At 34.6% G+C, this 11768-nt stretch overlaps 1 protein-coding gene across 2 annotated transcripts in view; it reads right to left on the bottom strand.

Moving 5' to 3' along the window:
• Positions 1 to 790: 790 nt before the first annotated feature.
• LOC106460261 (neutral and basic amino acid transport protein rBAT-like) overlaps positions 791 to 11768 on the bottom strand; it is a 32289-nt gene continuing 21311 nt past the window's right edge. For both annotated transcript variants that reach the window (XM_013919948.2, XM_022386933.1), the window contains exons 2-4: positions 9554 to 10636; positions 2089 to 2703; positions 791 to 1310 (exon numbers count right to left, since the gene is read on the bottom strand). In XM_013919948.2, the coding sequence (XP_013775402.1) occupies positions 831 to 1310; positions 2089 to 2703; positions 9554 to 10636 (2178 nt within the window). In that variant the 3' untranslated portion in view covers positions 791 to 830. The remainder of the gene's footprint in view (positions 1311 to 2088; positions 2704 to 9553; positions 10637 to 11768) is intronic.

Here is an 11768-nt window from a genome sequence, read left to right on the forward strand (position 1 = left end):
GAATTAAGTATATATGTTCCACAAATGTAAATATGAATTCCTTTTTTTCTATAACAGTCTTGTTCATTATTAGACATATGAGTGTGACTGATTATTTGAATAATTATTTTAACAAAAGAACATTAGTTCTTTCACCGACCAAACGCAGAAGAAAATAGTATGAATTACTTCCACACTCTCTAAAAAAAACGATTGTAAAGAAAAATTAGTTATTTTTAATCTTTAACTTTGAAAGAACATTTTATTTCATATGAACTTAACTTCAGGCATTTGATTAGAAAAATGAATAAATAATTAACTACCAATGTTCGTGCCAGTAAAATAAATATATCAAGTTTGAGTTAAACATAAAACTAAAAGAAAAAAAAATCAGAATGAGTAAACATTGCGAGAAATTCTGTGGTGTTTGAAGGTCCAAACATTACGATATGTGTCATTCCATAATTTGTTCGATTTCAGAGGGAATTGTTACATTACCTGTCGACAGACAAATTAATTTAGTGAAAACATAGAAAGACGTAACTTTTACAGAAACTGAGAAACCAACATGAAAAAAACAAACTCGAAGTTGTTTGTCTTTCGTGTTCAGATAAATTCCACACGGTCTACACATTACACAAACGAATGATTGACAACTATACGTAACATGTTTAATTTCGAGCTTATTCAGAAAAATTATCTTACCATTTTATATAAAAAAAAAAATGTGTGACTTATCAGATTTAGTCACTTAAGAAATAAAATAATTGTAATATTATATTCTTACAAAACTGATAGTTGTTAAATAAATTTGGCTCTTAAGTTTCCTTGCCACTTTTTTCTTGGGCTGCTTATCTTCCTACTTCTCCTATTAAAACTGCTCCTGGACTTAACGAAAGTTGACCTACATTAGGAGTCTCTGAAACTTCCTTTGTTGAAAACAAAATTTTGACACTAGAAAAGTACCTCGAAAAATCTAATGTTCGTCGCGTCTCCCCGAATTCAGCAAAAACAACATATTTCTTATTACCAGGAAAATGCCTTTCCAACACAACTAAGTTGTTGTCAATGTGGTGAAATAAAAACGTTGAGAATTCCTTGCCTCTCGTGACACTTTCGTCTTTAAATTCCGCCTTCATTCCTAAAGAACTCGAGTTTTGTTTGATGGAGATTACTTGGCTTATCAGCGATACATTCACGTTGCGTTGTGCTACGTTATTTATCAGAAAATCAGGACGGACGGGTAACCATGACAATGACCCGTTACCAGTGAAATTTGCCTCAAATGTTGGTTCCCATTGCATTGGGCACAGCTGACCTTCGTTGTATGTCTGTGAAAATACACAAACAGAAATACACCGGTCAATTTAGAATTAACCACGAAGATAAGTATTTATACAAATTGACTTTATTAGTTTATTTCAAACGATAACAAGTGGCTTTATTATTCTATGATAAAACATAAGTCCAATTCAGTCCATTATTTATATAAAAAAATTTTATAGTTTGCAAACTATAAAATTAATCTATTCAATAACCATCACTAACACATTTTATTGAAGTTACTAAAACGTACAAGTCGTGAAATTTAACCACTTATAAGACTACAGGCATGCGTTAGCTATTTTTTACTGCCAGAAAATAATAGTTAATTTTATAAAGTTTGTTTTCTTGTTAAGCAAAAAGCTACACAAGGAGATATCTAAGCTGTAACCACCACGGGTATCGAAACCCAGTTTTTAGAAAATATATACCTTCAGACTTACCGCTTGAGCCACTTGGGGTGGGGAACTTTGTAAAGCTTTTCTTATTGTTACTGTTAGTATAAATCCATTTGAGGAAATTTTCTCTGACCGACCTCATCTGGTATGACCCCAATCTCTCATAAAGTAAACTTTATTGACAATAGCTCTAATTATGATTTTTATTTAATTTTTCGAGCACTATTATTTTCTGATTATTACTCTAAACTAAATGGGACATTTTATTTAATAGACAGTGTAGACTTTGATACACATTCCAAAGATTGAGAACAATCTGAAACAGAAAGGCATAAATTCGAAAATGCTGTTACAATATTTGATAATGCTTGCTGCAAACATTTCTTACCTTCCCAGTAGTGACATCTATCGAATTTTGAAGGTTAATTTCGTCTCCATAAAACAGTGAAATTGAGCCAGGCAACATAAGTAGAAAAATCATCGCACCGAGCGTGTAGCTAGAGTCTATTCTTGTTGCTAGCCTCGATGTTTCTGCGCTTCCAAGATGCCAATGAGTCCATGGCTTAATAGAAATACTGTTCCAATCAGCAGCCTGAAGAATTTGGGTCTTAATGGAACTTATCTGGTTCAAAGAAATATGCAACTGGACGTCTATGAGATCACACAAGTCGAGAATTAAACCAAGGTTGGGGGACCGTTCATTTTTTAATTTGTTCAAAAAAATATCTGAAACCACCATTATTTTCTTATTAGCATCTTTACTGTAAATATCCAACAGATGCCGCCACCGTTTCATTACAACATAGAGTCCAGTGTGGTTGTCTTGACGAAGTTGTTCTAACCCTTTCATGTAAAATCCATCCACGCCTTTCTGGAGCCAAAATTCCAGAACGTTTTCCATTTCTTTATGAACTGCAGAATGTGACCAGTTGAGAAAGAGCTTGCTCCCAAAAGGACGACTGGGATTTTCTTTTTCGTCATCTTCGAAGTCGGAGACGTTTTCCTGTAATAATTTATAATATTAGGGACATTAAAGTTATTGTGAATTTATATGGGACAGTTTCATACAATATTCCTTAGACATGACAAACAATATATATATAATAATGGAAACTCAAATTTCTGGTATGAATCAACTTTAAAGTATAAATATTATACTAGTAGCAACTGGTTTCGTGACGTAGGTGTCGCTTATTTTCGTTTTGTACTTGTAAGATATTGTATATTTTAATAAGAAATTTCAACTAAAATCGAATTAGTATACGCTTCATTAGAGTGACTTCTTTATATATATATATCTGTGTGTGTGTGTGTGTGTGTTATGCACAAATATATGTATTATATGTATATAATGCCTATATGGGCTATTTGGTGAATGTGGTTCGAACGTTACTTTAAAGGGTAGTCAATATTTGGATGATATTTTTCGTCTAAGTTTTATACATTAAAAACAACAACAACGAATTTATAGAGTTATTAGATAGCGAATGCTACTTTTATTTTGTTATGGTTTCGTTTACCGTTCATTTATTGGTCGTTCTATCGTTTAGTTAAACTGTGAATTTCTAGTTATATTAAAGTGCTAACTCACCTTCTATCTAGACCACGTTGATATAGAGTACCTATATATATATTATGAAACTGACACAAGCTTCCCGTAACGGTGACATACAGATATTAATGTTGTGAAAGATTATGTAGATTTATGGTAATAGCTAGTCACGTGAGATGTAACCTCGTGATCTAGCCACTAAATATTGGAATTAGTTTTTTCGTCTGGTTCTTTTTTCCTAATTACTTTATTTATTCAAATTAATAACTTCAAGATTTATGCTTTATTGTTTATTAACGTTTGTACCTAGTATTGGCCAGACACGGGCTTACTAATTCTTTCTTGTTGTAAGTTTTATTTTGTATTTATGTTATATTTTAATAAATTATTGTTTGTTTGACCCTGGTTGTAGCGACGTCTTCTTTTGTCCGTTACAAACTTTGGTATAAAAGTTTACTTATGTTTAGTTTCACTAAAACTCTTGGAAGAAAAACGAAGTATTTTAACATGAAAAAGTGGAACTTCGATAGTTCCCTACTTTATGCATGTTTATATGGGACTTGAATAGTTTCATGTTATATGCATGTTTAGATGGGACTTCAGTAGTTTCATGTTATATACATGTTTAGATGGGACTTCAATAGTTTCATGTTATATGCATGTTTAGATGGGACTTCAGTAGTTTCATGTTATATGCATGTTTAGATGGGACTCAATACTTTAATGCTATACGCATGTTTAGATGGGACTTCAGTAGTTTCATGTTATATGCATGTTTAGACGGGACTTCAGTAGTTTCATGTTATATGCATGTTTAGATGGGACTCAATACTTTAATGCTATATGCATGTTTAGATGGAACTTCAATAGAAATGACAAGAGGAAAATTTATTTAATTTGTTACACATTACAAGGCTGTCTCAATGCACGTTTATACTTATAGTCACGACACAGCCCTTCCTTCCTCCTCTTTAAAGATCCGCACATGAATGGAGATTGACAGAGAAGTCACGTATGTGGATTATAATTTGATTTATGGTGCAGCAGTGTATAAGTTACCCTATTCACGTGATTCTGTTTTCATCTAGATATTCTAAGAACATGTATTTCCCAATATTTCTGATCTACGAACATTGTGGGTATTATTTGTTTCTTGTTGTCTGGTAATAAGAGAATATCAAACAATGAAATCCACAGAGGGTTATGAGAACAGCTTGAAACAGCTGTATACGTTCGAGTGAAAAAGAAATGCTTATCATAAATTCCATTTACATAAGAGAGACCGGCATATTTTATCCTAGCCATTAAAATGTGTTTTTCTTGAAATAATCAACTGGGAAAAAATCTTTATTCTCTTGTCCTCATATCTGTAAATATAATTGCTTATAAGTATACACAGGTGTTAGAGTTTTTCATATTTAACTGAATTATAAATATATAAAACTTACTATAGAATATAATTATACAAAGAAAAGTACCCGTCCCCAGTGACGGGAAAAGCTTAAGTTAGTCTACCAATTTATATTATTTCATGGACTTTAAAAAGGGTAATTGTGTTCCACTCTTGGTTTCACTCAGAGTTAAAGCTCTGAGCTACTTATTCCGCATACCGCGAAAAGTAATTTTTGAAGATTTCAGTCATGCTAAGAGCCGCTCAACAATAACATACGGTAAATCTACAAGCTACGTCACATATTGAAATGTGAATGATAGTGTCATTAATTCCTAATAATTTAGTGTAGCATATCCGGCTTGCGAAAGAAAATTTGGCATCAACACTATCCATGCCTGTTCTCCAGTCATTTTAAAAGTGAATGTTGAGCTTTGCCTTTGTGTGCAGCTTTTCAAACTTTTATATAAGATGAGTATAGTAAAAACAACAACAAACTTGTAAACAATAAGAAAAAACATGAAAGTAACAGATGTCGCTTGTGAAGCAGAAATGAGGGGGCAAACTTTCCTTGTTTGCCTTTCCATGACGAACAATACATCATGCTAAAGGTAATTTTTATGCCTTTAACCCATTTTAAATTTACTTTAGTTTAAATATACAAATATTCGGTTTAGAAACTAAAACCGACTGAATAAAATAGTTGTTTAATGAGAAATCAATTATCGAAATGCTGTAGAGTTAGGAATGACTGGGTTTGTTTGAAATATATTATCGAAACGCTGTAGAGTTAGGAATGACTGGGTTTGTTTGTTTGAAATCTATTATCGAAATGCTGTAAAGTTAGAAATGACTAGGTTTGTTTGTTTGAAATCTATTATCGAAACGCTGTAAAGTAAGGAATGGTTGGGTTTGAGTCTTTTAAATTTATTATCGAAACGCTGTAGAGTTAGGATTTGTTTGTTTGTTTTGTAATTAAGCACAAAGCTACACAATGGACTATCTGTGCTCTGCCCACCACGGGTGTCGAAACCCTGATTCTAACGCTGTAAGTCCGCAGACATACCGCTGTGCCACTGGGGGCGTATAGTTAGGTGTGACTGGGTTTGTTTGTTTGAAATCTATTATCGAAAATTGTAGAGTTAGGAATGACTGGGTTTGTTTCTTTGAAATCTATCGTCGAAACGCCGTAGAGTTAGGAATGACTGGGTTTGTTTGTTTGAAATCTATTATCGAAAATTGTAGAGTTAGGAATGACTGGGTTTGTTTCTTTGAAATCTATCATCGAAACGCCGTAGAGTTAGGAATGACTGGGTTTGTTTGTTTGAAATCTATTATCGAAAATTGTAGAGTTAGGAATGACTGGGTTTGTTTGTTTGAAATCTATTATCGAAAATTGTAGAGTTAGGAATGACTGGGTTTGTTTCTTTGAAATCTATCATCGAAACGACGTAGAGTTACAAATGACTGGATTTGTTTTTTTGAAATCTATTATCGAAAATTGTAGAGTTAGGAATGACTGAGTTTGTTTCTTTGAAATCTATCATCGAAACGCCGTAGAGTTAGGAATGACTGGGTTTGTTTGTTTGAAATCTATTATCGAAACGCTGTAGGGTTAGGAATGACTGGGTTTGTTTGTTTGAAATCTATCATCGAAACGCTGTAGAGTTACAAATGACTGGATTTGTTTGTTTGAAATCTATTATCGAAACGCTGTAGGGTTAGGAATGACTGGGTTTGTTTGTTTGAAATCTATTATCGAAACGCTCTAGAGTTAGGAATGACTGGGTTTGTTTGTTTGAAATCTATTATCGAAACGCTCTAGAGTTAGGAATGACTGGGTTTGTTTCTTTGAAATCTATTATTGAAAATTGTAGAGTTAGGAATGACTGAGTTTGTTTGTTTGAAATGTATATTTATTGCTACGATTACGGCATTTTTAAAGGCGATCGATAAATGTGCTCTTGAAAGTATTTATCCAAGTAAAAATTCATTTGCATTCTCCAATATTATTTTCTTTATTTTTCTTTACCTATTACAATCACAATGAACACGTTTATCAGACTTGCAATTATGTGAGGAGTGGTAACCCGATTAAGTTTTCGAATATCTTAATTTGATTTCGTCCAAAACAGGATATTTTTCTTTTCATTGTATCCTTAACTCCTAAAACAGCTGTTGGTATACATGTGTATAGATGCAATGAAATAGGCATACAGTCAAATAGTTCCATTTCATTTTGTTATAGCGGAGATTCTAATAAGTAATCTTAAAACACAGGACTTTATAGCTTCTTTGATTTAAATCTGATAACGGTCGGGTACTCGTTCTGAAGTGTTTTCGTTATCTTGAAATATAAAGGTTGAGACAAAATAAAACAAAAGAAAAATGAATCTTTGATGTTGTGTCACATGTGATGGATGTTTTTAAAATAGGTTAAAGATATAAAGATTACATTTAGCATGATTTATTGTTCGTAATGGAAAGCGAACAAGGAAAGTTTGGGTTTCCGCCCCCACCTTAAAAATGTATAAAAAAGTAACAACTTTTATGTACATTATGTAAATATACGAAACCAAGAAGTGTGATTATTTGAAAAATCAAACTTGCTATTGATAATGATAAAACAAATATTTTGGTTAATTAAAGACTTGATATACTTTATTACTGTAGAAAATACGACAACGAACGTATCTCTTATGCCAAATAGTTTATTAAAGTTAATATTTACATATTATTTCTTCTTACTACTATAATGTCCACGCTATTCCACAAGGATGATAACTTTCTCTATATATCTATGCGTTTCACTAAGATGGAGGTGGGGTTTAAACATTTCTCAAACTTAATTTTTTCTAATACGCTCCGCACTTTCAGCTGTAAGCGTGTTATAAATGTGATAGTTAATTACGAAATTTGTCTCCAAGAACCGGACAAAGTACTTGTGTCAGCCAGTGCTGCTGGTTGACTATCTTTGCTTAGGTTACAAATTTCAATTTCTTCTCTTTTTTTTATTTATTAAGTATTTATCACGAATAATACCGAAGTGAATTCATTATGTTAGGAAGTGTAGCAGTAGTGTGCGTAGTTTAATGATGCGTAAAAGTAAGAATCAGAAAAACGATTCCCAAGGGATAAAGATAAACTAAAACCCGACCAAAGATGATTTGAAGACCACAATGGAAGGGAAGTACATCGATCTGTAATAGTTGCTCATTATTTTGATTGCTTGATAAACTCAAAGCGATGTTGACAGTCTTGATGCATGGATTCATATGGCATGGATTCAAAATTGGAATAAAAGGCCAGATTGCTAAATATTACTGAAAGACAACAATAAGATCTGTTGGACGTGGAAAATGAATTACATGTAAAATCACTAGAAATGGTAATGGGTGGCTCGCAATCATTCGTAATCAAATCAGTCCATTACATTGTGGCCGTGTAATAACAACGGGGGCCCGGCATGGCCAGGTGGTTAGGGCGCTCAACTCGTAATCTGCGGGTCGCGGGTTCGAATCCCCGTTCCACCAAATCCCCGTTCCACCAAACATGCTCGCCCTTTCAGCCGTAGGGGCGTTATAATGTGACGCTCAGTCCCACTATTCGTTGGTAAAAGAGTAGCCCAAGAGTTGGCGGTGGGTGGAGATGACTAGCTGCCTTCCCTCTAGTCTTACACTGCTAAATTACGGACGGCTAGCGCAGATAGTCCTCGTGTAGCTTTGCGCGAAATTCATAACAAACAAACAATAATAATAACAGCAGAGCAACGTTATTTTAGTTATTTTTGCTGGGGTAGTGGGCAAATTCTAACAAGGTTCAAACGTCAACAGCCTTGGACGCTTTTGGAACTTTTCTAAAACGAAAATGCAATAACACGTGGCCTGGCAATGGATTGTACTAAAACTGATGCTTTATTTTTATGATCTGATTTGAGGTGGGGGCGCAACGCTCCCCCCACATCTAACGTCCCTGCCGTTATATCCTATATCAGTTAATCACATTTGAGCAAAATAGTCTATTAAATTCGGGGTTGAATAAAAAGGTCCGATGCGAGCTGTAGTTCTGGTGTGTAAAATATTCACTAAAAATAATCCCCAGTTAAAGACAGTGATATGTATTTTTTTCTAGTCATCTAGTACCTTTGGTCATTCAAGAAGATAAGATAACTTCCAGGACTTCATTAATATCTACGGTCGTTAAGAAAATACTTTGAAAAATTTTATTTTAGAATGAATTTATTTATAAGCGTTCTTAGCCATTTATATATATATATATATGTGTGTGTTTGTTTGTTTTAATTTCGCGCAAAGCTACACGAGGGCTATCTGCGCTAGCCGTCCCTAACTTAGCAGTGTAAGACTAGAGGGAAGGCAGCTAGTCATCACCACCCACCGCCAACTCGTGGGCTACTCTTTTACCAACGAATAGTGGGATTGAGCGTCACATTATAACGCCCCCACGGCTGAAAGGGCGAGCATGTTTGGTGTAACGGGGATTCGAACCCGCGACCCGCAGATTTCTGAAGAACAGAAACTATGGAGGTTTGAAATTTCAACGACTTTCTCTGTGCACTATGCAACACGATCTACTTACTGTGTGTTCAAATAAGAAAACATATATACATTAGTTGATTTTGAGCTTGAGCATATTTTTGTAGCATTACGATTTTTATGATAAAAACGATGAATTTTTGTACATGTATTGAGGCGTAAATGTTCGTTAATGTATTTACAGAAATTAGACTTACAATAATGGTTTTGGTAAATTGTTCGAATAGAATCGGTTGTGTTCGAATGTATATTCATTTACATAACTACTTTTCTGCTAAAATCAGGGTAAATCTTGACAATTGTTAAGTATTATAACTAATTTTAGTATTGTAATACAAAAAACTATACTTAAACTTACCAACGTTTCATTACCCACATAATAATATCTGTATTGACCACTACTGTTCTGAAGCCAATGGGCAGCCCAAGTGTGCTGGTCACTTGTCAGTGAGGGATTAATATCCAAAATAAGACGCAAATTTCTTGCATGCAAATCTTTCACGAGCAGATCAAAGTCGCTCATTCTTCCTAGGTGTGGGTCTACTCTAAGAAAATCAATAATATGAGTGTATTCTAAAGGATAATCTAACGCACTGAAAATCGAATTGAGCCTGACTGATGCAACATTCAAACTTTGGATGTAATCCAATCTTTGTATCAGACCCCTCAGATCACCAAACCCATCACTGTCCGAATCTTGGAATGAAGCAGGGAAGATTTCGTATGACACTGTTCCTTGCCACCAGCCTCTCCTTAAGTCACTGCCCGCTTCGTTCGAAGCGACTAACCTAATCACCACGCAGAACATGCTGACCATAGTGAACACAAGCATCACGAAACATCCTAGCCGAATAGCAGCCCAGTTCCAGTGTAGGTAAAATATAGATGGACATTTGGCTACGGTCAGTTGCCCGATCCTAGGGGAGTAGCTAGGAAGTGTTCCGTGCATCCGATGAGGCTGCCGAATATTGTAAGAAGGTACTTGTCTGTCTGTTTCTAAGAGGTGAGTACACAACCCAGGCTCAATCCCAGTTTCGCTGTCAGTGGAAGAATATTTAGGTATTAGACATGTGAAAGGATCGTCAATGTCCAACACTTTTTGCGCATGTTCTTCAGGAATTAGAACCGTGTCTTCACTGATGTCCACATAAGGATCACCACTAGAGATATCTCTCACGCAAGTTACCACTCCTGCGTCACCTCCTAGTACGAAACTCGTATCTGCTGCAGCCGAACTGGAAGTATGATCCATATCGATTTGGCCAAAGTCCACTAAGATTTCCAAACAATCTGTTGTGATAACTGATGGTTCTATGTCTGGTAACTCTGGAGAAGAAAGTGCAGTGGTGAAACGGTCATCTAAGGACTCAACATCATGAAGCATAGAAAGTTTCTGCTTTGAACTTACGGTAGGTCCAGAATCCGTCTGATTGCTGTTCATCTAAATAAAATCAATAAAAAAGGCAGTATTATGACAAATTGCTGACGTTCTTCTTCCTAACTCATTTATGTAAATACGTTTTCTTACACGTTCTAAGAATATTCAATCAGCCTACTTCTGGAGTTTTGCATGAAACTCAAGAACATACATCAGGATTTACGGAGAAAATAGTTTTAAGTACTTGAAATTGCTGACGGCTACTAGAAATGGAGTACAATATTTAATTGAACTCCGTTTTTTTGATAAATTGTCGAAAAGAAAGTTAAAAGAAGTATACAGATAACAAAATTAATTTTTCGTGAAAGAAATATTTTCTAGATAATTAAGTAATTTTAGAAAAGAAACCCTTTTTAGTGAACCCTTTTTTTTTCTGTTTATAAGATGTAAGTAATTCATTGATAATGTTTGCACAGGGTTTATGATATAGATGGACATAACTACTCTCTCACTTTTAGTTTTTAACCCTAAAAATGAAGAAACACTGGACTTATCTAATCATTCACTTCTAGAGTTTACTCCGATAAGATAAACCAACAGTGGAAACTTACCATAAGAAGATGAACCAGCACTGGACACACCTAATTTTTCACGCATAGAGTTTAACTCGAGAAGATGAACCAACACTGGATACACTTAATCTTTCACACTTACTTTACAACCCAAGAAAATTAACACTATACCTACCTAGCCTTTCCTGCCTAGAGTTTACCCCGAGAATATGAACCAACAGTGGATATTTACCGTTAGAAGATGAACCAACACTAGACACACTTAATCTTTCACCCTTAGTTTACAACCCAAGAAGATGAACCAACAGTGGAGATTTACCGTTAGAAGATGAACCAACACTAGACACACTTAATCTTTCACCCTTAGTTTACAACCAAAGAAGATGAACCAACAGTGGAGATTTGCCGTTAGACGATGAACCAACACTAGACACACTTAATCTTTCACCTTTAGTTTACAACAAAAGAATATGAACCAACAGTGGAGATTTACCGTTAGAAGATGAATCTTAATCTTTCCCCTTTAGTTTACAACCCAAGAATATGAACCAACAGTGGAGATTTACCGTTAGAAGATGAACCAACACTAGACACACTTAATCTTTCACCTTTAGTTTACAACC

This window comes from Limulus polyphemus, unplaced genomic scaffold (genome assembly GCF_000517525.1).
Source record: "Limulus polyphemus unplaced genomic scaffold, Limulus_polyphemus-2.1.2 Scaffold737, whole genome shotgun sequence".
NCBI classification, from domain to species: Eukaryota; Metazoa; Arthropoda; class Merostomata; order Xiphosura; family Limulidae; genus Limulus; species Limulus polyphemus.